Below are 24,536 nucleotides of genomic sequence, written 5' to 3'. Positions count from 1 at the left end.
AGACTGTCCCGTCCTACTTCCTGTCAGACTGTCCCGTCCTACTTCCTGTCAGACTGTCCCGTCCTACTTCCTGTCAGACTGTCCCGTCCTACTTCCTGTCAGACTGTCCCGTCCTACTTCCTGTCAGACTGTCCCGTCCTACTTCCTGTCAGACTGTCCCGTCCTACTTCCTGTTCCAGCCATCACAGCTCGTCGTCGTCCTCGCTGACGCCGGCGTCCAGGTCTTTGTCTTTGCGCTCGTTGCTCTCGGTAACGAAGGCTCTCTGCTGCTCCTGCAGGTCCTGCAGCTCCCCCTGCAGGCGCTCCAGGTGCAGCGCGCGCCGGTTCCTCAGCAGGCGGCCGGGGAACGGGTTCATCACGGTGAAGGCGATGCTGCTCAACTTCCTGCAGGACAAACAGACTCATGTCATTTATTTATTGTTTCTTTATTGACACTTTGCATCCGTATAATATAAACAGGACAGAGTCATTAGAGCAGCTTTATTCCTGTTTTAATCTTTTATTATCTTTTACTTTATTTGGGTATTCTTCATTTTATCTCTGCTGCTTCCTCACTTCCTGTAAATCACTTCCTGTTACATTATGTATTACAGAGCTACACAAATTAAGTTTGATTGAATAACTCACTGCTCATATTCTGACTCATGATTAATATCTGATTAATATTATGGAACATAAACATTTTATAGAATATGATGAAAACTGATCTGAACGCTGACTTTAATAAACACGTGGACATGAAGAGTTTGTTCCTGACAGCAGTGAGACAGCCAGGTGAGTCCTTACCTGCCGTCTGAGATGGTCTTAGTGAAGAAACGCAGGTACTGATAGATCTCCACGCTGTCCTGGATCTTCAGGATGTCGTCTTCTTTGTATTTCAGCAGAGCCAGAGCGTACCTGAACATCACCTGATACACACACACACACACACACACACACACACACACACACACACACACACACACAGAGAGCGTACCTGAACATCACCTGATACACACACACACACACGCCTTCGTACAGGAAGGAGTGAACAGCTGATATTACCTCGGTGCCTTCGTACAGGAAGGAGTGAACAGCTGATATTACCTCGGTGCCTTCGTACAGGAAGGAGTGAACAGCTGATATTACCTCGGTGCCTTCGTACAGGAAGGAGTGAACAGCTGATATTACCTCGGTGCCTTCGTACAGGAAGGAGTGAACAGCTGATATTACCTCGGTGCCCTCGTACAGGAAGGAGTGAACAGCTGATATTACCTCAGTGCCTTCGTACAGGAAGGAGCGAACAGCTGATATTACCTCGGTGCCTTCGTACAGGAAGGAGTGAACAGCTGATATTACCTTGGTGCCTTCGTACAGGAAGGAGTGAACAGCTGATATTACCTCGGTGCCTTCGTACAGGAAGGAGTGAACAGCTGATATTACCTTGGTGCCTTCGTACAGGAAGGAGTGAACAGCTGATATTACCTCAGTGCCTTCGTACAGGAAGGAGTGAACAGCTGATATTACCTCGGTGCCTTCGTACAGGAAGGAGTGAACAGCTGATCTTACCTTGGTGCCCTTGTACAGGAAGGAGTGAACAGCTGATATTACCTCGGTGCCTTCGTACAGGAAGGAGTGAACAGCTGATATTACCTTGGTGCCTTCGTACAGGAAGGAGTGAACAGCTGATATTACCTCGGTGCCTTCGTACAGGAAGGAGTGAACAGCTGATATTACCTCGGTGCCTTCGTACAGGAAGGAGTGAACAGCTGATATTACCTCGGTGCCTTCGTACAGGAAGGAGTGAACAGCTGATATTACCTCGGTGCCTTCGTACAGGAAGGAGTGAACAGCTGATATTACCTCGGTGCCTTCGTACAGGAAGGAGTGAACAGCTGATATTACCTCGGTGCCTTCGTACAGGAAGGAGTGAACAGCTGATCTTACCTTGGTGCCCTCGTACAGGAAGGAGTGAACAGCTGATATTACCTTGGTGCCTTCGTACAGGAAGGAGTGAACAGCTGATCTTACCTTGGTGCCCTCGTACAGGAAGGCGTCCCACAGGGGCAGCAGGATGTCGCTGGGCAGACTCTCCACATAAACCACCAGGAACCAGTTGAAGGTGATCAGAGAGACGTCGATGTTGTGATCATCAAAGTGAGACGCAAGCCGAGGAAGCTTCTCTGACAGGAAGTCCTTCAGCACCCGCTGATCCGCCTGAAAACATTATTATTATTATTAAATATGAAAGTTAAGGAGCTGCTGATGTCATCTCATGTATAACCTTAATAAAAGCATCACCTGAGAGGCCACCAGGTCCTTGGTGTAGTAATCCTGAGGCATGATGGTTTCCACCACACACACCAGACACCAGAACGCATCTTCCTCACTCTGGAGGACCAGCAGAGCGATGGCCGCCAGCCTGAGAACACACGACCCACATGATATCACTCATCACATGACTCATCACATGACTCGTCACATGACTCATCACATGACATCACTCATCACATGACATCACTCGTCACATGACTCATCACATGACATCACTCATCACATGACATCACTCGTCACATGACTCATCACATGACATCACTCATCACATGACATCACTCATCACATGACTCATCACATGACATCACTCGTCACATGACTGTACCTGTTGAGTCCCTGGCAGTAGCCAATGGCAGGGTTCTGCCAGGAGAAGGCCAATAGGATGCGTTGAAGCTGCTGGAGGGCGGGGCTTGACGGTGAGGAGAAGTGCTGATTGGTGGTCAGGGTGCGGTGGAGGTCCAGTTGGATCTGTCTGGAGGCGGGATGAGGAGACGTCCGACTCTTCTCACACAGCTGTAAACACAACAGCTGGTTAGTTTCAGAAACCCGAGTCCTGATTGGCCGGCTGTGGACCAGGTGACGTACCTGTTGGTATCGCTGTGGGTGGCGGTCTCTCACGGTCCTGGTCCTGGCTCGGACCACCCAGCGCCACACCTGCTGCCGGTACTCCCGAGGGACTCCGCCACGCAGCAGACCTTTGAGCTCCGGGGAAGGGCAAAGGTCATCATCGGACCTCCCGGCGAGGTACTGAGCCCAGCGACTCAGCAGGGGGCGCTCCACCCCCTCCTGCAGGGCGACAGAGACTGGCTTTAATACTTTTAATACTGAGTCTACAGTCTACAGTCCAGTCTACAGACTACAGTCTACAGTCCAGTCCAGTCTACAGACTACAGTCCAGTCCAGTCTACAGACTACAGTCCAGTCCAGTCCAGTCTACAGACTACAGTCCAGTCTACAGACTACAGTCCAGTCCAGTCTACAGTCCAGTCTACAGTCCAGTCTACAGTCTACAGACCAGTCTACAGTCTACAGACTAGAGTCTACAGTCCAGACTACAGTCTACAGTCCAGACTACAGTCTACAGTCCAGTCTACAGACTACAGTCTACAGTCCAGTCTACAGACTACAGTCCAGTCTAGAGTCTACAGTCTACAGTCCAGAGTCCAGACCTGGTGCAGCAGGTTGTGTGAGCGGATCTCCAGCGCCTGGATCTTAGCGAGCAGCTTCATGTCCTCCACCTCGTAGTCTGGGATGATTTTGAATCCGTACTCATCGTGGTCCCTGAACACATCAACTGTTAGTGTTCCTGTTATTTTGTCCACTTCCTGTTGCTTGTACCTGTTAGCATAGACATATATACGTAGACGCCGCATTGACTGTGGAGAGGCCTAAAGCGCCTCCATCTTGGTACGAGGCTAGCTAGCAGGGCTTGCAGGGTTAGTAGGGTTAGCTAGCAGGGCTAGCAGGGTTAGCTAGCAGGGCTTGCAGGGTTAGTAGGGTTAGCTAGCAGGGCTAGCAGGGTTAGCTAGCAGGGCTAGCAGGGTTAGCAGAGACAGTAGTACAGGTATATCTATGGAGGTAAGAGCTGCTCCACAGTTTCAAAGTAGAATTATTCACTGAAATCTCGAACGATTTCCAAACGGTTTGATTTGTTAAAAACGTGTCTGTCTGTCTCTCTGTCTGTCTGTCTGTCTGTCTGTCTGTCTGTCTGCCTGTCTGACATTGGTAACAAACAACCCGTGTGAATATATTTTGACAATTGAGCAATTTTATTTATATATTTATATAATAATTGAGTGATGTATGATCACGTTTTAATAGTGCAAACACGTCATTCCTCTATAGACATGATGCTGCAGGAGCGAGTGGCCCTGAACCAAGATGGCCGCCGTGTAGGCAGCAGCAGCCAATGCGGTGCCTACGTATATATGTCTATGCCAGTATTTTGTCCACTTCCTGTTTCCTGTACCTGTTAGTGTGTCCACTTCCTGTTTCCTGTACCTGTTAGTGTGTCCACTTCCTGTTTCCTGTACCTGTTAGTGTGTCCACTTCCTGTTTCCTGTACCTGTTAGTGTGTCCACTTCCTGTTTCCTGTACCTGTTAGTGTGTCCACTTCCTGTTTCCTGTACCTGTTAGTGTTCTGCTTGACGACGCTCTTCACTTCCCCTTTCAGAGCGTCCTCGACCATCTTCTGCACGGCCCCCTGCTGGACCGGGTCCAGAGCTTTGTGGTCCTGCAGCTTCCTCAGGAGGCCCAGGTAGCGGCTCTCCACCCGGCAGTTACCTGCCTCCAGGTAGGCACACTGCAGCCAATCACAGCGCAGGAATCACACACCACATTAAGACAGATTCACTTCCTGTTTATATCTGATGATTCATGACTTTAATTAATCTGAATGAAGCTGCAGAAACTCCCAGTATTCCCAGTGTTCCCAGTGACAGTGTTCCCAGTGACAGTGCTCCCAGTGTTAGTGCTCCCAGTGCTCCCAGTGTTCCCAGTGCTCCCAGTGTTCCCAGTACTCCCAGTGCTCCCAGTGTTAGTACTCCCAGTGTTCCCAGTGTTAGTACTCCCAGTGCTCCCAGTGTTCCCAGTGTTAGTACTCCCAGTGTTCCCAGTGCTCCCAGTGTTAGTACTCCCAGTGCTCCCAGTGTTCCCAGTGTTAGTACTCCCAGTGTTCCCAGTGCTCCCAGTGTTCCCAGTGACAGTGTTCCCAGTGCTCTCAGTGTTAGTACTCCCAGTGTTCCCAGTGACAGTGCTCCCAGTGTTCCCAGTGTTAGTACTCCCAGTGTTCCCAGTGCTCCCAGTGTTAGTACTCCCAGTGTTCCCAGCGCTCCCAGTGCTCCCAGTGTTAGTACTCCCAGTGTTCCCAGTGTTAGTACTCCCAGTGCTCCCAGTGTTCCCAGTGCTCCCAGTGCTCCCAGTGTTAGTACTCCCAGTGTTCCCAGTGTTAGTACTCCCAGTGCTCCCAGTGTTCCCAGTGTTCCCAGTGTTCCCAGTGTTAGTACTCCCAGTGCTCCCAGTGTTCCCAGTGCTCCCAGTGACAGTGCTCCCAGTGACAGTGCTCCCAGTGTTCCCAGTGCTCCCAGTGTTCCCAGTGTTAGTACTCCCAGTGTTCCCAGTGCTCCCAGTGTTCCCAGTGCTCCCAGTGCTCCCAGTGTTCCCAGTGCTCTCAGTGTTAGTACTCCCAGTGTTCCCAGTGACAGTGCTCTCAGTGCTCCCAGTGTTCCCAGTGTTAGTACTCCCAGTGTTCCCAGTGCTCCCAGTGTTCCCAGTGCTCCCAGTGCTCTCAGTGCGCCCAGTGCTCCCAGTGTTAGTACTCCCAGTGTTCCCAGTGCTCCCAGTGCTCCCAGTGCTCCCAGTGCTCTCAGTGTTAGTACTCCCAGTGTTCCCAGTGACAGTGCTCCCAGTGCTCCCAGTGCTCCCAGTGACAGTGCTCCCAGTGCTCCCAGTGACAGTGTTCCCAGTGTTCCCAGTGCTCCCAGTGTTCCCAGTGTTAGTACTCCCAGTGCTCCCAGTGCTCCCAGTACTCCCAGTGTTCAAAGTACTCCCAGTGTTCCCAGTGCTCCCAGTTGGACCCACCTTCACCATGAGACTCTTCTCCTGCTCGGAGCTGTTCCTCCACAGTTTGGTCAGCTGGTAAATCTCAGAGTTCAGAAACTTGTTCTGAGTCTTATACGCCTCCACGTCGTCCTGAAACACAAGCTCATTGGTCACAGAGCAGGAGACGGCGGCCAATAGGATTAAAGCAGAGGGTCATGTGGCTGCAGGTTCCCACCAATCAGGAGCTCAGCAGACATTTGATCAGCTGATCTTCAGACAGCTGATTGGTCGAATGATGGAACACAAACCTGCAGCCACATGAAGCAGCGCTGCCCCCTGGTGGACAAACTGTGCATCACAACCCGAACCTCACAGCTTCCTGTCTGATCACAAAAGCTCAAACTGATCTTCATTTGATCAATAATTAACTCTTTCCGCTCTGAAACACGATGCTAACATGCTAACATGCTAAAATGCTAATATGCTAACTGTTAGCTTCACCTTGAGGTTCTCGATCTGCTGCTGAAGCTGTTTGAAGGTCTGAGAGTCCGGACCCCCCCCGCCGGTCCAGGTGGAGAGACGCGGGTCTGACATGCAGGCGGTCACCTGATCAGACAGCTTGATGATCACCTGACAGGAAGTAACACACAGGAAGTAACACACAGGAAGCTGCTTTCAGTTTAAATCAGGGGGTTGAGGATGAAACATGAAACCATGGCAACAGGTAGCTCACCTCCTGCTTGGCGTCGTTCTTCTCCTTCAGCGTCTTGATGTTGTTCTGCAGCTCGGCCAGCTGAGCGTCTCTCTGCGTCAGACTCCTGCTGCTCCGCTCCGCTGCTTCCTTCGCCTCCTCCAGTCGGCCTCGCAGGTCGGCCGCCTGACGCTCGCGGTGCCGCAGCAGCTCCAGACGCTCCTGCTCGCCTTCCACCGCCAGGAACTCAGCGCAGGTTCGCTTCTCCAGCTGAGCCGCCTCCAAGGCTTTGTGCAGGAGCCACACCAGCTCCTGCAGGTCACATGACCAGCACAGGTCAGGTCACGTGACCAGGTCAGGTCACATGACCAGCGCAGGTCAGGTCACATGACCAGCACAGGTCAGGTCACATGACCAGCACAGGTCAGGTCACATGACCAGCACAGGTCAGGTCAGAACCATCATCCAGCATTTAGAAACAGATTCTAACTACTTGTCTTCATGTTGTTCTTTAAAAACTTCAAACATCAAAGTAGTGAAGAGATTAAAATCATTCCTGACTTTGAGAATCATTAAAATAAAGTCTGATCTGACTTTAAAGGAACAGACTCATCACATCACTCAGAAACATAAACTTCCTCCTCACTGAGACTACGTCTACACTAACCCGTGTATCTGCCGTCTCAGCTCCTCCACAGAGTACAGCACTACTATAAACTAATAGAAAGGGATTGCACCAGATAAATGTGACTGCTATTCTGCATCCATGATCACATAGACTGTAAACTATGTCTCATTTAACCCAGGAGCAGTTTCTGTCCCCAAATCTCCGTTTTTCTCTGTTTACATGCAAACGTGCAAACTGAGTTTTCCTAAATCTCCTCTCTGGCCGGAGTTTTTAAAAAGCTTCGTTTTCAGGGGCGAATTCTCCGCTTACGTATAAACGGAGCTCATCACTGATCTCTGCTTCTCATTATGAGTTAACACACCTGTCTCCAGTTACTCATTTATTCCCACAGGTGTAATACCTATAAACGGCCAGCAGGGGGCGACCTTCAACCACACATGTTAAACATTACAATGAACATGATGGTGTTGAATCCAACCAGTGGGATATATTCATATATAAATATATTAATATACATCTTGAGGGTTTCATATATGAACATGGTGCAGTAGTCAGAATGTCCCACATGACTCTGATCCACCTTCAGAGTCACATGACTCTGATCCACCTTCAGAGTCACATGACTCTGATCCACCTTCAGAAAGTCACATGACTCTGATCCACCTTCAGAAAGTCACATGACTCCAACCTGCTATAAAGTCCTCTGTGATCATTTTACTTTTGAGCTAAACACAATAAATCTAATAAATCTTTAATTTATTGAGGGTTTGTTTGTCAAATGAAACAGAGACTGATAGATAGATAGATAGATAGATGGATAGATGGATAGATGGATAGATGGATAGATGGATAGATGGATAGATGGATAGATGGATAGATGGATAGATGGATAGATGGATAGATGGATAGATGGATAGATGGATAGATAGATGGATAGATGGATAGATGGATAGATGGATGGATAGATGGATAGATGGATAGATGGATAGATAGATAGATAGATAGATAGATAGATGGATGGATAGATGGATAGATGGATAGATGGATGGATAGATGGATAGATGGATAGATGGATAGATAGATAGATAGATAGATAGATGGATAGATAGATAGATAGATAGACTGATTACCTTCTGAGACTTGACCTCCTCCATCAGCATGTGTTTCTCCTGCTGCAGGCGGGACGATGACGCAGCGTCTCTGCGGAGGACCGGCAAGGTGGACGAGCTGCGACTCTTCATCTTCCTGCTCCGAGGGCCGACCGCCACCGGGGGGGGGCAACGAGCCGGATCAGCTGATGGGAGGTGAGGGGGATGGGGCCCTGGGGCAGTGGGAGTGCTGGGGGGCAGAGGGGCAGTAGGAGTGCTGGGGGGCAGAGGGGCAGTAGGAGGGGCAGTAGGAATGCTGGGGGCTGGAGGGGGGGACATGGGACAGCAGGGGTTAAACACTATGATTCAGAGCTTCAAACCTGCAAACTTTCTCATCTGTACATACCTGTAGTGTTGGGGGGGTCTGCAGGGGCCGGGGGGGTCGGGGGGGCCGAGGGGGCCGGGGGGGCCGGTGGGGGGGTCCACAGTGGAGCCTCCACATGAAACACACTCTGACTCCACTCCTGAGACGATCTCTTACGAAGACTGTGGACGGAGTTTCTGTACGAGACACAACTCAGTTACATATACACACATAAATACACACACTCACACACACACACACACACACACACACACACACACACACACTGAAGTCTGATTAGAGAAACCAGCACAGGAAGTAAAAATCCTGCAGAAACAAAAGCAGTTTGTTCTTGTTTGTTTCGGATCAGCTGATCTTTAATCCATCGCTGCTCCACTTCACATTTAATCTGATTCATGATGATTAAACATCAGAGCTGCTACTCACATCCTGTACTGCAGTACTAATACTCCATTACTACAAGTACTACAGTGGGGCACAAAAGTATTGTTTAAGTTCTCCCGCTTAAAAAGATGCGATGTAATGTTCATCATAGGTTCACTTCAACTATGAGACAGAATGGGGGGAACAAATCCAGGAAATCACATTGTAGGATTTTTAATGAATTAATTGGTAAAATATACAGAGGGTAAAATAAGTATTTGGTCGCCTACAAGCAAGAAAGGTTTCTGTCTCTCACAGACCTGTAACTTCTTCTTTAAGAGGCTCCTCTGTCCTCCACTCGTTACCTGTATTAATGGCACCTGTTTGAACTCGTTATCAGTATAAAAGACACCTGTCCACAACCTCAAACAGTCACACTCCAAACTCCACTATGGCCAAGACCAAAGAGCTGTCAAAGGACACCAGAAACTAATCTGTAGACCTGCACCAGGCTGGGAAGCCTGAATCTGCAATAGGTAAGCAGCTTGGTGTGAAGAAATCAACTGTGGGGGCAATTATTAGAAAATGAAAGACATACAAGACCTCCCTCGATCTGGGGCTCCACGGAAGGGGGGGGGGCTAGTGAATGACCTGCAGAGAGCTGGTACCAAAGTAACAAAGGCTACCATCAGTAACACACTACGCCGCCAGGGTCCATGGGGGTGGAAACATGAACACCATACCTACTGTGAAGCATGGGGGTGGAAACATGAACACCATACCTACTGTGAAGCATGGGGGTGGAGACATGAACACCATACCTACTGTGAAGCATGGTGGGAACATGAACACCATACCTACTGTGAAGCATGGGGGTGGGAACATGAACACCATACCTACTGTGAAGCATGGGGGTGCAGACATCATGCTTTGGGGACCAGGACGACTGATCCGTGTAAAGGAAAGAATGAATGGGGCCATGTATCGTGAGATTTTGAGTGAAAACCTCCTTCTATCAGCAAGAGCACTGAAGATGAAACGTGGCTGCGTCTTTAAGCATGACAATAATCCCAAACACACCGCCCGTGGCCTAGCCAGTCTCCAGATCTCAACCCCATAGAAAATCTTTGGAGGGAGTTGAAAGTCCGTGTGTCCAGCGACAGCCCCAAAACATCACTGCTCTAGAGGAGATCTGCAAGGAGGAATGGGCCAAAACATCACTGCTCTAGAGGAGATCTGCATGGAGGAATGGGCCAACACATCACTGCTCTAGAGGAGATCTGCGTGGAGGAATGGGCCAACACATCACTGCTCTAGAGGAGATCTGCAAGGAGGAATGGGCCAAAACATCACTGCTCTAGAGGAGATCTGCGTGGAGGAATGGGCCAACACATCACTGCTCTAGAGGAGATCTGCATGGAGGAATGGGCCAACACATCACCGCTCTAGAGGAGATCTGCATGGAGGAATGGGCCAACACATCACTGCTCTAGAGGAGATCTGCATGGAGGAATGGGCCAACACATCACCGCTCTAGAGGAGATCTGCATGGAGGAATGGGCCAACACATCACTGCTCTAGAGGAGATCTGCATGGAGGAATGGGCCAACACATCACCGCTCTAGAGGAGATCTGCATGGAGGAATGGGCCAAAACATCACTGCTCTAGAGGAGATCTGCATGGAGGAATGGGCCAAAACATCACTGCTCTAGAGGAGATCTGCATGGAGGAATGGGCCTAAACATCACTGCTCTAGAGGAGATCTGCATGGGCCAAAACATCACTGCTCTAGAGGAGATCTGCATGGAGGAATGGGCCTAAACATCACTGCTCTAGAGGAGATCTGCATGGAGGAATGGGCCAAAACATCACTGCTCTAGAGGAGATCTGCCTGGAGGAATGGGCCTAAACATCACTGCTCTAGAGGAGATCTGCATGGAGGAATGGGCCAAAACATCACTGCTCTAGAAGAGATCTGCATGGAGGAATGGGCCAAAACATCACTGCTCTAGAGGAGATCTGCATGGAGGAATGGGCCAACACATCACTGCTCTAGAGGAGATCTGCATGGAGGAATGGGCCTAAACATCACTGCTCTAGAGGAGATCTGCATGGAGGAATGGGCCAACACATCACTGCTCTAGAGGAGATCTGCGTGGAGGAATGGGCCAAAATACCAGCAACAGTGTGAAAACCTTGTTTGACTTGAATAAAGTATTGAGATGAACTTTTGTTATTGACCAAATACTTATTTTCCACCATAATTTGAAAATAAATTCTTTAAAAATCCTACAATGTGATTTCCTGGATTCTTTCTCCCCATTCTGTCTCATAGTTGAAGTGTACCTATGATTACAGGCCTCTCATCTTTTTAAGTGGGAGAACTTAAACAACTGGTGGCGACTAAATACTTTTCTGCTCCACTGTAGATATTATGAATGATGTAGTTAAAGTAATACAATAAAAGTACATAAGTATAATGTGTTGTGTTTTAAAAGCTTGTTATATTATCCAAGTAACTAAAGTACTAGTACCTCTAACTGTACTACAGTAAAGTACTAGTACCTCTAACTGTACTACAGTAAAGTACTAGTACCTCTAACTGTACTACAATAAAGTACTAGTACCTCTAACTGTACTACAGTACTGCAGTAAATGTACTTCAATAGAAAAAGGAGACTAACTGGATCTCGATGAGCGGATGTTTGATTGACATGTTGCTGAGCGGTTTCCATGGTAACGGTGTGTTAGCCGCCTCCTCCCCCACCAGACCCAGCGGACTCTGCAACACCGGCAGGAAGTCGTCTGCAGAAACAGGAAATAGAATCAGAGTAACAAAGAACGAAAAACACAATAAAACACGATGATTTGATTTAATGAATATTATTAAAATGATCAGCTGACTGTAGTTAATCAGCTGACTGTAGTTAATCAGCTGACTGTTAAATCAGCTGACTGTAGTTAATCAGCTGACTGTAGTTAATCAGCTGACTGTAGTAAATCAGCTGACTGTTAAATCAGCTGACTGTAGTTAATCAGCTGTAATGAGCGGTGCAGCCTGCAGGGGGAGCCAGCTGTACTTCAGGCTGATAGTTGAGCTCATTTGTTTGAGCTCAACAAGTCAGAACAGTTCAGAATACCTGAAAACCAGGTGAGCTGCTTTACCTGCTGCTGCAAGACCAAACACACACTGACTTCATGTCTTTACCTGCTGCTGCAAGACCAAACACACACTGACTTCATGTCTTTACCTGCAGCTGCTGCAAGACCAAACACACACTGACTTCATGTGTTTACCTGCTGCTGCTGCAAGACCAAACACACACTGACTTCATGTCTTTACCTGCTGCTGCTGTAAGACCAAACACACACTGACTTCATGAGTTTACCTGCTGCTGTAAGACCAAACACACACTGACTTCATGTGTTTACCTGCTGCTGCTGTAAGACCAAACACACACTGACTTCATGTGTTTACCTGCTGCTGTAAGACCAAACACACACTGACTTCGTGTCTGCTTTATATTTAGTCGGTGTTTCCTCTCATTCAGCCGCCTGCAGCTGATCAGAGTGACATCACATCCTGTCAGCTGCATCCTGCTGATGATGAAGATCTCTCATCACTTTTAACCCTTACATAATGTTTAATAATAAATAATATATAAATTGAGCCTGACATTGAGACTTTTCCTTTAGTGGTCTAAAATATAAAAATATTTTTAAATGATATTTTTGTGCAGCTGTTCTAAAGGTTCTCATGAAGCCAAACATTCAAATGTTATTAATAAATTAATAGGAAGAATTATTGCTGCTGTATTCTCATTTTAGATAAGATCATAATTTAGTGTGATACTTGATAAAGACATTAATAATAATTATAATATGAACAGTATGAAAAGGTTAATAACCAGCACTGCTCCCAGTAAACCATCACTACTCCCATTACACCATCACTACTCCCAGTAAACCATCACTGCTCCCAGTAAACCATCACTACTCCCAGTAAACCATCACTACTCCCAGTAAACCATCACTACTCCCATTACACCATCACTACTCCCAGTAAACCATCACTGCTCCCAGTAAACCATCACTACTCCCAGTAAACCATCACTACTCCCAGTAAACCATCACTGCTCTCTGTAGTGTTGTTGTTTACCAGAGGTCTGTACTACGAAGCTGGATTTTCTCTTATCGAGGTAACTTCAGGGTCAACTCTCGGTTTTCCGTCTTACGACGCTGGTTCACTTCTTACCTGGTAAATCACCATGGTAACTGATGCTGAACGGCTAACCTGCTCCGGAGTAAATCACCATAGTAACAGGCCTCAGTAGTGTTGTTGTTGTTTACCTGTAGTGTTGTTGTTTGTTGGATCAGGACAGCCACTCATCAGTCGGTGCTGCCAGCGTTTGAGTTGCAGCTGTTGCAGCCAGAACATCATCAGCTCCTGAGTCACAGCCTGAAGTCACATGACACAGTCAGAGTTCAGAGGAAACATGATCTCATTCTAGACAGGAAGGTCTCTAAACTATACCTTTAGTATGAAGGTGCGTTCAGGCGCCTGGATTCAAAGTGTGGAACTCTACCTTTAGTACGAAGGTGCGTTCAGGTGCCTGGATTCAAAGTGTGGAACTCTACCTTTAGTATGACGGTGCGTTCAGGCGCCTGGATTCAAAGTGTGGAACTCTACCTTTAGTATGACGGTGCGTTCAGGCGCCTGGATTCAAAGTGTGGAACTCTACCTTTAGTATGACGGTGCGTTCAGGCGCCTGGATTCAAAGTGTGGAACTCTACCTTTAGCATGACGGTGCGTTCAGGAGCCTGGATTCAAAGTGTGGAACTCTACCTTTAGTATGAATGGTGCGTTCAGGCGCCTGGATTCAAAGTGTGGAACTCTACCTTTAGTACGAAGGTGCGTTCAGGCGCCTGGATTCAAAGTGTGGAACTCTACCTTTAGTACGAAGGTGCGTTCAGGCGCCTGGATTCAAAGTGTGGAACTCTACCTTTAGTATGACGGTGCGTTCAGGCGCCTGGATTCAAAGTGTGGAACTCTACCTTTAGTATGAAGGTGCGTTCAGGCGCCTGGATTAAAAGTGTGGAACTCTACCTTTAGTATGAAGGTGCGTTCAGGCGCCTGGATTCAAAGTGTGGAACTCTACCTTTAGTATGAAGGTGCGTTCAGGCGCCTGGATTAAAAGTGTGGAACTCTACCTTTAGTATGAAGGTGCGTTCAGGCGTCTGGATTCAAAGTGTGGAACTCTACCTTTAGTATGACGGTGCGTTCAGGCGCCTGGATTCAAAGTGTGGAGCTCTACCTTTAGTATGACGGTGCGTTCAGGCGCCTGGATTCAAAGTGTGGAGCTCTACCTTTAGTATGAAGGTGCGTTCAGGCGCCTGGATTCAAAGTGTGGAGCTCTACCTTTAGTATGAAGGTGCGTTCAGGCGCCTGGATTCAAAGTGTGGAACTCTACCTTTAGTATGACAGTGCGTTCAGGCGCCTGGATTCAAAGTGTGGAACTCTACCTTTAGTATGAAGGTGCGTTCAGGCGCCTGGATTCAAAGTGTGGAACTCTACCTTTAGTATGAAGGTGCGTTCAGGCGCCTGGATTCAAAGTGTGGAGCTCTACCTTTAGTGTGAAGGTGCGTTCAGGCGCCTGGATTCAAAGTGTGGAACTCTACCTTTAGTATGACGGTGCGTTCAGGCGCCTGGATTCAAAGTGTGGAACTCTACCTTTAGTATGAAGGTGCGTTCAGGCCTCTGGATTCAAAGTGTGGAGCTCTACCTTTAGTATGAAGGTGCGTTCAGGCGCCTGGATTAAAAGTGTGGAACTCTACCTTTAGTATGAAGGTGCGTTCAGGCCTCTGGATTCAAAGTGTGGAACTCTACCTTTAGTATGAAGGTGCGTTCAGGCGCCTGGATTCAAAGTGTGGAACTCTACCTTTAGTATGACGGTGCGTTCAGGCGCCTGGATTAAAAGTGTGGAACTCTACCTTTAGTATGAAGGTGCGTTCAGGCGCCTGGATTCAAAGTGTGGAACTCTACCTTTAGTATGAAGGTGCGTTCAGGCGCCTGGATTCAAAGTGTGGAACTCTACCTTTATAGTATGACGGTGCGTTCAGGCGCCTGGATTCAAAGTGTGGAACTCTACCTTTAGTATGAAGGTGCGTTCAGGCCTCTGGATTCAAAGTGTGGAACTCTACCTTTAGTATGAAGGTGCGTTCAGGCCTCTGGATTCAAAGTGTGGAACTCTACCTTTAGTATGACGGTGCGTCCAGGCGCCTGGATTAAAAGTGTGGAACTCTACCTTTAGTATGACGGTGCGTTCAGGCCTCTGGATTCAAAGTGTGGAACTCTACCTTTAGTATGAAGGTGCGTTCAGGCGCCTGGATTCAAAGTGTGGAACTCTACCTTTACTGTGAAGGTGCGTTCAGGTGCCTGGATTCAAAGTGTGGAACTCTACCTTTACTGTGAAGGTGCGTTCAGGCGCCTGGATTCAAAGTGTGGAACTCTACCTTTAGTATGACGGTGCGTTCAGGCGCCTGGATTCAAAGTGTGGAACTCTACCTTTAGTATGACGGTGCGTTCAGGCGCCTGGATTCAAAGTGTGGAACTCTACCTTTAGTATGACGGTGCGTTCAGGCACCTGGATTCAAAGTGTGGAACTCTACCTTTAGTATGACGGTGCGTTCAGGCGCCTGGATTCAAAGTGTGGAACTCTACCTTTAGTATGAAGGTGCGTTCAGGCGCCTGGATTCAAAGTGTGGAACTCTACCTTTAGTATGACGGTGCGTTCAGGCGCCTGGATTCAAAGTGTGGAACTCTACCTTTAGTATGAAGGTGCGTTCAGGCGCCTGGATTCAAAGTGTGGAACTCTACCTTTAGTATGACGGTGCGTTCAGGCGCCTGGATTCAAAGTGTGGAACTCTACCTTTAGTATGACGGTGCGTTCAGGCGCCTGGATTCAAAGTGTGGAACTCTACCTTTAGTATGAAGGTGCGTTCAGGCGCCTGGATTCAAAGTGTGGAGCTCTACCTTTAGTGTGAAGGTGCGTTCAGGCGCCTGGATTCAAAGTGTGGAACTCTACCTTTAGTATGACGGTGCGTTCAGGCGCCTGGATTCAAAGTGTGGAACTCTACCTTTAGTATGAAGGTGCGTTCAGGCCTCTGGATTCAAAGTGTGGAGCTCTACCTTTAGTATGAAGGTGCGTTCAGGCGCCTGGATTCAAAGTGTGGAACTCTACCTTTAATATGACGGTGCGTTCAGGCGCCTGGATTCAAAGTGTGGAGCTCTACCTTTAGTATGAAGGTGCGTTCAGGCGCCTGGATTCAAAGTGTGGAACTCTACCTTTAATATGACGGTGCGTTCAGGCCTCTGGATTCAAAGTGTGGAACTCTACCTTTAGTATGAAGGTGCGTTCAGGCGCCTGGATTCAAAGTGTGGAACTCTACCTTTACTGTGAAGGTGCGTTCAGGCGCCTGGATTCAAAGTGTGGAACTCTACCTTTAGTATGACGGTGCGTTCAGGCGCCTGGATTCAAAGTGTGGAACTCTACCTTTAGTATGAAGGTGCGTTCAGGCGCCTGGATTCAAAGTGTGGAACTCTACCTTTAGTATGACGGTGCGTTCAGGCACCTGGATTCAAAGTGTGGAACTCTACCTTTAGTATGAAGGTGCGTTCAGGCGCCTGGATTCAAAGTGTGGAACTCTACCTTTAGTATGAAGGTGCGTTCAGGCGCCTGGATTCAAAGTGTGGAACTCTACCTTTAGTATGACGGTGCGTTCAGGCGCCTGGATTCAAAGTGTGGAACTCTACCTTTAGTATGACGGTGCGTTCAGGCGCCTGGATTCAAAGTGTGGAACTCTACCTTTAGTATGAAGGTGCGTTCAGGCGTCTGGATGTGGAAGGTTCCCCGCTCAGCTTTCAGAGGGTAGGTGTATGTGGCTCCGCTGAGCTCCACGCGGCCGAGCGGCATCACGTCCTGCGGCGTGCGGTAGTAGAACAGCTGATTCTTCTTCTCCTCGTAGGTGAACCAGCGCTGCTTCCAGGCTCGCAGAGGTCCGCCCTGCTTCAGCAGGAAGCCACACAGCTTCACCTGAGGACACGTCTCCATGGTGACGGCCGGGGACACGGGGAGACACAGGGGGCTCTGCTGGTCCGGGTCAGCAGGAGGAGCAGGAGGAGGAGCAGGAGGAGGAGCAGGAGGAGGAGGAGCAGGAGGAGCAGGAGGAGGTTTCTGCTGTGTAAGACAAAGATCTTCCTGAGAACCTTCAGCTTCAGGGCTACAGTCTCCTGCTGGCTCAGGGTTCGGGTTCAGGTTCGGGTCCAGGTCTGGGTTAGGGTCCAGGTCTGGGTCCAGGTTCAGGTCTGGTTTAGCTGGGTTAGGGTCCAGGTCTGGGTCTGGGTCCAGGTCTGGGTCTGGGTTTGGGTCCAGGTCTGGGTCTGGGTCTGGTTTAGCTGGGTCAGGGCTGGAGGACGGGAGGACCGGTCTGCTGCTCTGCTGGTCGTCTTCTGAAGTTAAGATCCAATCAGCTCTCTGAAGCGTCTCACAGCAGACAGGAAGTGAGCGAGACGAGGCAGCGCTGGGATTTCCTGCCGAGCCGCTTCCCTCCATCTAAAAACAGAACGGAGGAGGAGAACCTGAGACTAGAACCAGAGACTAGAACACAGGAGGAGAACCAGAGACTAGAATACGGGAGGAGAACCAGAGACTAGAACCAGAGACTAGAACACAGGAGGAGAACCAGAGACTAGAACACAGGAGGAGAACCAGAGACTAGAACACGGGAGGAGAACCAGAGACTAGAACCAGAGACTAGAACACGGGAGGAGAACCAGAGACTAGAACCAGAGACTAGAACACAGGAGGAGAACCAGAGACTAGAACCAGAGACTAGAACACAGGAGGAGAACCAGATGAAGCAGTAATATTCATATTTATAATAATCAGAATAAATGAAGTCATTAACATAAATAGTTTAACGTGTCGACTTTTAATATAAAATATAATATTATATATAATAATAATAATATAATTAATAATATATAATATATATAATATTATATATTTTATATATATTATTATTATAATATTATATATATATTATAATAATATAATATTTAATCTTTTAAATGTTTTCATGTTGCAGAATCTAAAATATTTATATGAATGAAACTACACATAATGACACATAATGACAGGAAATGACCACATCCACCCACCCAGCCCCCCCCCCACACACACACATCCACCCAGCCCCCCCCCTCCCACACACACACACACACACACACCCAGCCCCCCCCCCCAACATAAACACTGACAGTAACAAGCCTGTAGTACTACTACTGTAGTAGTACTGTAAAGTACTGCAGTATTAGGTAAAGTATTACAGTAGTACAGGTAGAGTACTGCAGTATTAGGTAGAGTATTACAGTAGTACAGGTCTGTAGTAGTACAGGTAGAGCCGCTCTTACCTGTGTTTACCTGAGGGGGCGGGGCTTCGCTGCTGTGTGTGATTGACAGCTGTAGTGACAGAAACTTTCCTGAGAGTCAGACTGTAGTTGGGGTCAGGGTCCTGCTGGGTCCTGCTGAGCTACTGTTAACTCTGAGTCTTTCTCTTCTTCCTCCGTCCTTCTCTCTGCTCAACTAGTCAAATCACCGCCTTAACACACCCAACTTCCGGTATTACACTTCAAAATAATAGTCAGTTTTCAAAATAAAACCATTTTCCAGAAGTGGTTACAGTCATTACACACACACACACACACACACACACACACACACACACATACACACACACACACATACACACACACACACACACACACACACACACACACAGTGAGGAGCTGGATGTGTTTCCTGCTGCAGTGCAGTGAGTCGGCCAGCAGGGGGAGCTGTTTAACCACGTGTTGCTCTGCACTTCCTGTTTGAGTTCACAACAAGTCAGAACTTGATTTGATTTGTGAAAGTCACCAGATTTACAAAACTCAGCACTCAGCTGTCATGTGTGATTAAAGCCAGCAGGTGTCACTGTTTATTCCTTTGGTTAATACTGACAGAGATACCATGATAAATGCTGAGCGATATTAGCGCCCTCTGGTGGCCACAGTGACAAACTACAACAGCAGCCTGCACTGTTCAGGAGTTTGTGAAATGATGTTCAGAAATCATTGAAAGCCTGTGAGTCTTTGTACATCATGAAGATGTTTGTCAGTGTGTTTTTGTAAATGATGATGATGTCTGAATAAAATGTGTAAATGTCAGTAGATTCAAAGCTACAAACTATGACTAAGTCAGGGCTCAAGTTTCATGAAAAGTTTGGAGTGAGATTACATGTGTTAGAGCCGCAGCGTCCCTCAGCCGTCCTGTTCATAACTGATCAGCACAACAAGTTTATTATATATTAATGTGTGTGTGATGATGTCATGCAGTCAAACAGCTGATGTGAGAGTGGAAGAACAAACTGGTTTTAATGGTTTTAATGGTGACACAGTGTAAAGAGACAGTTTGGTTTGTGATGGTGAATTAAAACTCTTTGTTGTCATTGTGTTGTGAATATAAATGTGTTTAATAAGTGATCGACTCTTCACAGCAACACTGTCTCTGTATTTATTGATTGAAGCAAACAGCTGATCCACAGAGAGCTGCTGAGGCTCAGTGACTCAACTGGATCTGATTATTTATAACATCTTCATTTCTTTTTAAAGCCTAAATGTTCCTGTGTTCATGTTTGGAGAGTGTGAGTGAAGCAAACAGCTCCTCCTCTGACAGGAAGTGATGCTGTCATCTCCTCTCTCCTCCAGAGATTTCCATACATCTGTGGGAGGAACAATGAGTCGAATCTGGGAAATGTGGATGGAATTTGACACTTGGGTGTTTCCTGAATTCCTCTTTGTGTGCTCGCTGTGTCGCAGCTTCTTTTCTCCTTCTGAAGGTATTTATTATAACTTTATTCAGTTTCTTTCTTCATCTTGTTATTTTAGTTCCAGCAGAAATCATTCATGTTTAATGTATTGATAGTTTAACACATTGCAGTAGTTTTCCATTTTGTTCCGGGATCTAGGCCTAATGTACGACGGCGTATTAGAGCCATATATGTAGACATATATGTAAAATATATGTAGAAATAATACTGACACGGGAGGGGGGTCTTCTTTCAGCTCATTATTGTGCCAACCAGTGAGCTGAGAGAAGTCTGTCCTGCTTTCTGCTGCTGTGGAACAAGTTGAGTTTAGTAAGAAGGAGATACTAACTGAGCTTTATATTTAAATAAGTTATAACATGAAAACACAGAGGCTGGAACAGGACACACATTTATTACTATTCACTTCTCTGATCACACATCAGTTCTGCACATCCACATACACTCACTTCCGTTACACTGCTTCAGATTCATGAGAAATAAACTCAGATATTCTCTGACATAGTTTGGGGTTTTCTCCGAAGCAGATCCAGTTTCTTGTCATGTCTTCTCAAAGTCCGGATGTTGAGGATGATGTGGTGATTCTGGGCTAAGATAACAAACACATGGTTAAAGTATATTTATGTTTATTCCGGCTCAGCATTCACACACTGGAGATGTTCAATCTCTCCTGTGCTTATGATTGAGCTCTTTTAAAGCACTTTACATTTTAATCTTTCATTTGCACTCTTTGTCCTTTTAATGATTTTAAAGCTAATTTATTATTTTATGCTGCAATCATTTTATTTATGTCTTTCTATTTTTCTGTACTTTGTTTTTATTATGGGGGGGGGGGTGTGGGGGGGGGTTTAAATGTATGTTTTAAGTTTCTCAAATTACATGTTTTTCTGTTTTATGTAAAGCACATTGAGTTGCCATTGTGTATGAAATGCGCTATATAAATAAAACTGCCTTGCCTTGCCTCAGAAAGAGTTTTTTTCTAGAAATATTTCCCCTCCTCCAGGTCAGCTCTTTGTGTGCTTGTTGTGTCGCAGCTTCTTTTCTCCTTCTGAAGGTATTTATTATAACTTTATTCAGTTTGTATTGTGAAGGTATTTATTATAACTTTATTCAGTTTGTATTGTGAAGGTATTTATTATAACTTTATTCAGTTTGTATTGTGAAGGTATTTATTCTAACTTTATTCAGTTTGTATTGTGAAGGTATTTATTATAACTTTATTCAGTTTGTATTGTGAAGGTATTTATTATAACTTTATTCAGTTTGTATTGTGAAGGTATTTATTCTAACTTTATTCAGTTTGTATTGTGAAGGTATTTATTATAACTTTATTCAGTTTGTATTGTGAAGGTATTTATTATAACTTTATTCAGTTTGTATTGTGAAGGTATTTATTATAACTTTATTCAGTTTGTATTGTGACAGTTTTCACAGTTTGACTCTTGAATGACTCTTTGTTCATCTTGTTAGTTTAGTTCCAGTAGAAACAGCAGAAATCTGTAGTTCTGAACTCTACTAACAGTCAACAGATCAACAGGAAGTTTTCCTCTATTTTAAAGTGTCTGATAACAGCTGACAGTACTGAGTCAGTGTTCATCAATAACTTCACACATTTGTCTTGTAATCTGTTACACTGAGAAAATGTGTCATTAAATTACAGTTACTGATGTAAATGTTGATGATTACAAAGGAGGTAACATGAATATAGAGTAAACAGCTTCTCTTAGGACAGAAACATGATTTCATCTCTAACCCTAACACACAGTCATTTCCTTATTAAACACAGTTAAAGGAAATCTTTGGGTTCCTACTAAAAGAGACACTTTTTAGGAAGTAGTTAAACTGAGTGTTTCAGTCTCTTTATTTAAGGGCAATATAAAACAGGTCTAGCTTGAACTTTCATTATTTCTTTTCAATGATTTGAAGAGATTTAATGTTTTAACCAAACCAGGTTCAGTGTGTTTAGCATATATATCTTTCTCTTTCATTCTGATGAAAGTGGAAGTATAATAAGTTCTGTTCCAGTCACACATAACTGGATCTTGTAGAAACTGGAACGAAGGCTGAAGCTGAGGGATCGTGGTGCTCAATGGGAACACTTCCCATAACAGCTGAAAACATTGGTTAGAAGATTAGAAAACTCATCAAATGTAATAAGTTACATTACTTTGATAAAGTAATTGAAATAGTTACTTTACTCATTACATTTTAAATAGAGTAACTAATAATCTGTAACCTATTACATTTCCACAGTGTCATTCAAAGAAGAAGAAACACAGAACACATGTGGGTCACATGCTGAGAGAAAACAGAGTTACAGATGGCATAAAGATACTCATGTAGAACAACTCCATGTGAGTGTTACATTACTGTACATTATATTAATGGATTCATATTACTGATACACTGATGTCAGATAAATGTAGTGTAGTGAAAAGTAAAATATGTCCCTCTGACATGTAGTGAAGTGTAAAAGTATAAAATGGGAATGCTCGATATAATATAAGATCCAGTGCTTGATGCTGAACAGCTTCACTGACTGAATACAACTGTGCTGACAAGTTTATATATTTACAGTCAGACTAATATATGTTTTATTATTCATTGTTGTTCTACTTTACAGCTTGACTGATATAAGTATAAATGCAGTATATATATAATGTCTATAGATGTGGTCAATGAAGAAGAATCACAGCAACATGAACATCAGAGATCAGATCAGACTTTATTGTTCTCAGATAGATGTGATCATCTTCCAGCTGTTCTCTGTGTTTCCTCTACAGATGAAGGTACAAAGTCTCTGTGAGCTGATGTGGATGTGAGTCCAGCAGCATCTGTCCAGGTAACATGATTGATTTTGGATTATTGGACGAGCTGCCGCTGCTTGCTCTGACTGGATATAGTAGACTTGGAAGAAGACAAATATTTAAAATGTTGAAGAGCTTTTAAAAGTCTGTCAAAGTGAAGTGAAAAGTGATCTGATCCCCAAAGAAAGCCAAAGAAACAGCAACAGGAAGTGTTTCCCTCTAGTCTTCAAACCATCCAAAAGCTTCCTGCGAAAACATTTTCATTGTGTTCTCCTAAACCTCTGTAATACATAAAGCTTTATATTTGATTTGGTTTCTGTATCATATTTAAACTGTGAGAAAGTCAGACTGTCTGTTCAGGACTTGTATGAACTCGTCACTTTCATTCGTACCTCAGAGAGAAGTCTCTGAAAATCGGTGGAAGCCACAAATTCCCTGAAATCACTCGTACGTGTCACTAAGAACAAATGTGTTGGTTGGAGTGCTTCTTGCATGAGGCCCATTGTGAGCTTTGTGAAAGTGATTTGTTGGACACTGCAGCTCAAAGTGACAACGACATGGAAACTGTCAGATGAGTGTATTTAGTATTGAAGTGAATGAGCTGCTCTCCTCCAGTCAGAGCTGTGTGTGTTTGTCATGTGACTGAGAGGAATGAAGAGAAATAATGTGTTGTTGTGTTTGTGTGAAGGTGTTTCTCTGCTATGGATCAGTGTGAGGACAGAGAGGAGGGAGTCCCTCCCTCTAAAAGCTCTCTGTGTGGGGAACATGACAGCCAGACCAAAGCTCAGAGGTGAGATGAGGATCTCTAACTGTCCATCACTGTTCTCCACTCATATCACTCCACCATCATTATTCACACTCAAAGCTCTGTGTGTGTTGTGTTGAAGAACAAAGAAGCAGCACAGACCTGAACCTGGACCTGGACCTGGACCTGGACCTGGACCTGGACCTGGACCTGGACCCAGCTGTGTGTCCATGAAGAGCGACCGGTCGAAGGATGAAAATATATATTTTAAACATGGACAACCAGCTGATGGAAGGTAAGAATGTAAAGCTGCAAAGACTGAACAGACTTTTCATTTCTATCCAACATGCACATTTATCAGAGCTGTTGTTGTTTCAGGATCCACCAGAGACCAGAATCTCCTGGACCTGAACCCAGCTGTCTGTCCTTTAAGAGCGACCGGTCATATAACTTTATGATTGACTTTAAAGGAGGACGTCCATCAGCTGATCAGATGTAAGCTGTAACTGACAGTAAACGTTATGCTAGAAATGAACTGGTTTATATGACGTGTTGTTCGACCTCGTCAGTGAAAAGCCGGTCGTCATAGAGAGGGAGGAGACGTGATCATCATTTAAATATGGAGATAACACATCACATGCTCACACAGTCTCTCCTGGAACACATTCATGCTGTTTCACTCAGTTGTTCATATGAAAAGTGACATGATTTATTTATTTATACATTACAGACATAAAAACATGTTGAAGTGAAAACACTTATTTCCAACATGTTAAAAGACAAACAACATGAAACTGAATCAGCACAAATTAAATCAAATAATAAACACAAAGTAAAACTGTCATTATAAAGCTGTTCCATAAATAAGTCCTGACCTGACTTCTATAAGCTCCTCTCATGTTTAACAGCTGGATGCGTAACAGGAAGCTGTTCCACAACACAGCACCAGCTTTAAAAAGGAACTTGTGCCTCCATTATTCACTGGAGGGACTTTATATGAACACACTGGCCCTGGTGTTACAGCCATGCTGAGGATGTTTCATTATCTGTCA

The 24,536-nt window shown here is 45.7% G+C and overlaps 1 protein-coding gene across 1 annotated transcript; it reads right to left on the bottom strand.

Annotated features, from left to right (window-relative positions):
• Window positions 1-87: 87 nt before the first annotated feature.
• On the bottom strand, window positions 88-17,120 carry tbc1d2 (TBC1 domain family, member 2). The gene is made up of 16 exons (XM_053324244.1): window positions 16,875-17,120; window positions 13,360-13,468; window positions 11,694-11,814; window positions 8,676-8,821; window positions 8,303-8,481; window positions 6,587-6,856; window positions 6,355-6,483; window positions 5,893-6,003; window positions 4,443-4,615; window positions 3,483-3,594; window positions 2,899-3,099; window positions 2,639-2,826; window positions 2,281-2,401; window positions 2,011-2,196; window positions 787-908; window positions 88-384 (listed from the first exon to the last, which is right to left on the bottom strand). The coding sequence occupies exons 1-16, from the start codon at window positions 17,118-17,120 to the stop codon at window positions 183-185; spliced, it is 2,616 nt and encodes an 871-aa protein (XP_053180219.1). The 3' UTR covers window positions 88-182.
• Between the last annotated feature and the right edge of the window lie 7,416 nt (window positions 17,121-24,536).

Source organism: Scomber japonicus, chromosome 8, assembly GCF_027409825.1.
Source record: "Scomber japonicus isolate fScoJap1 chromosome 8, fScoJap1.pri, whole genome shotgun sequence".
Lineage (NCBI taxonomy): Eukaryota > Metazoa > Chordata > Actinopteri > Scombriformes > Scombridae > Scomber > Scomber japonicus.
Note: the sequence above shows the minus strand (reverse complement) of the source record. Positions and strands in the feature narration are given on the sequence as shown.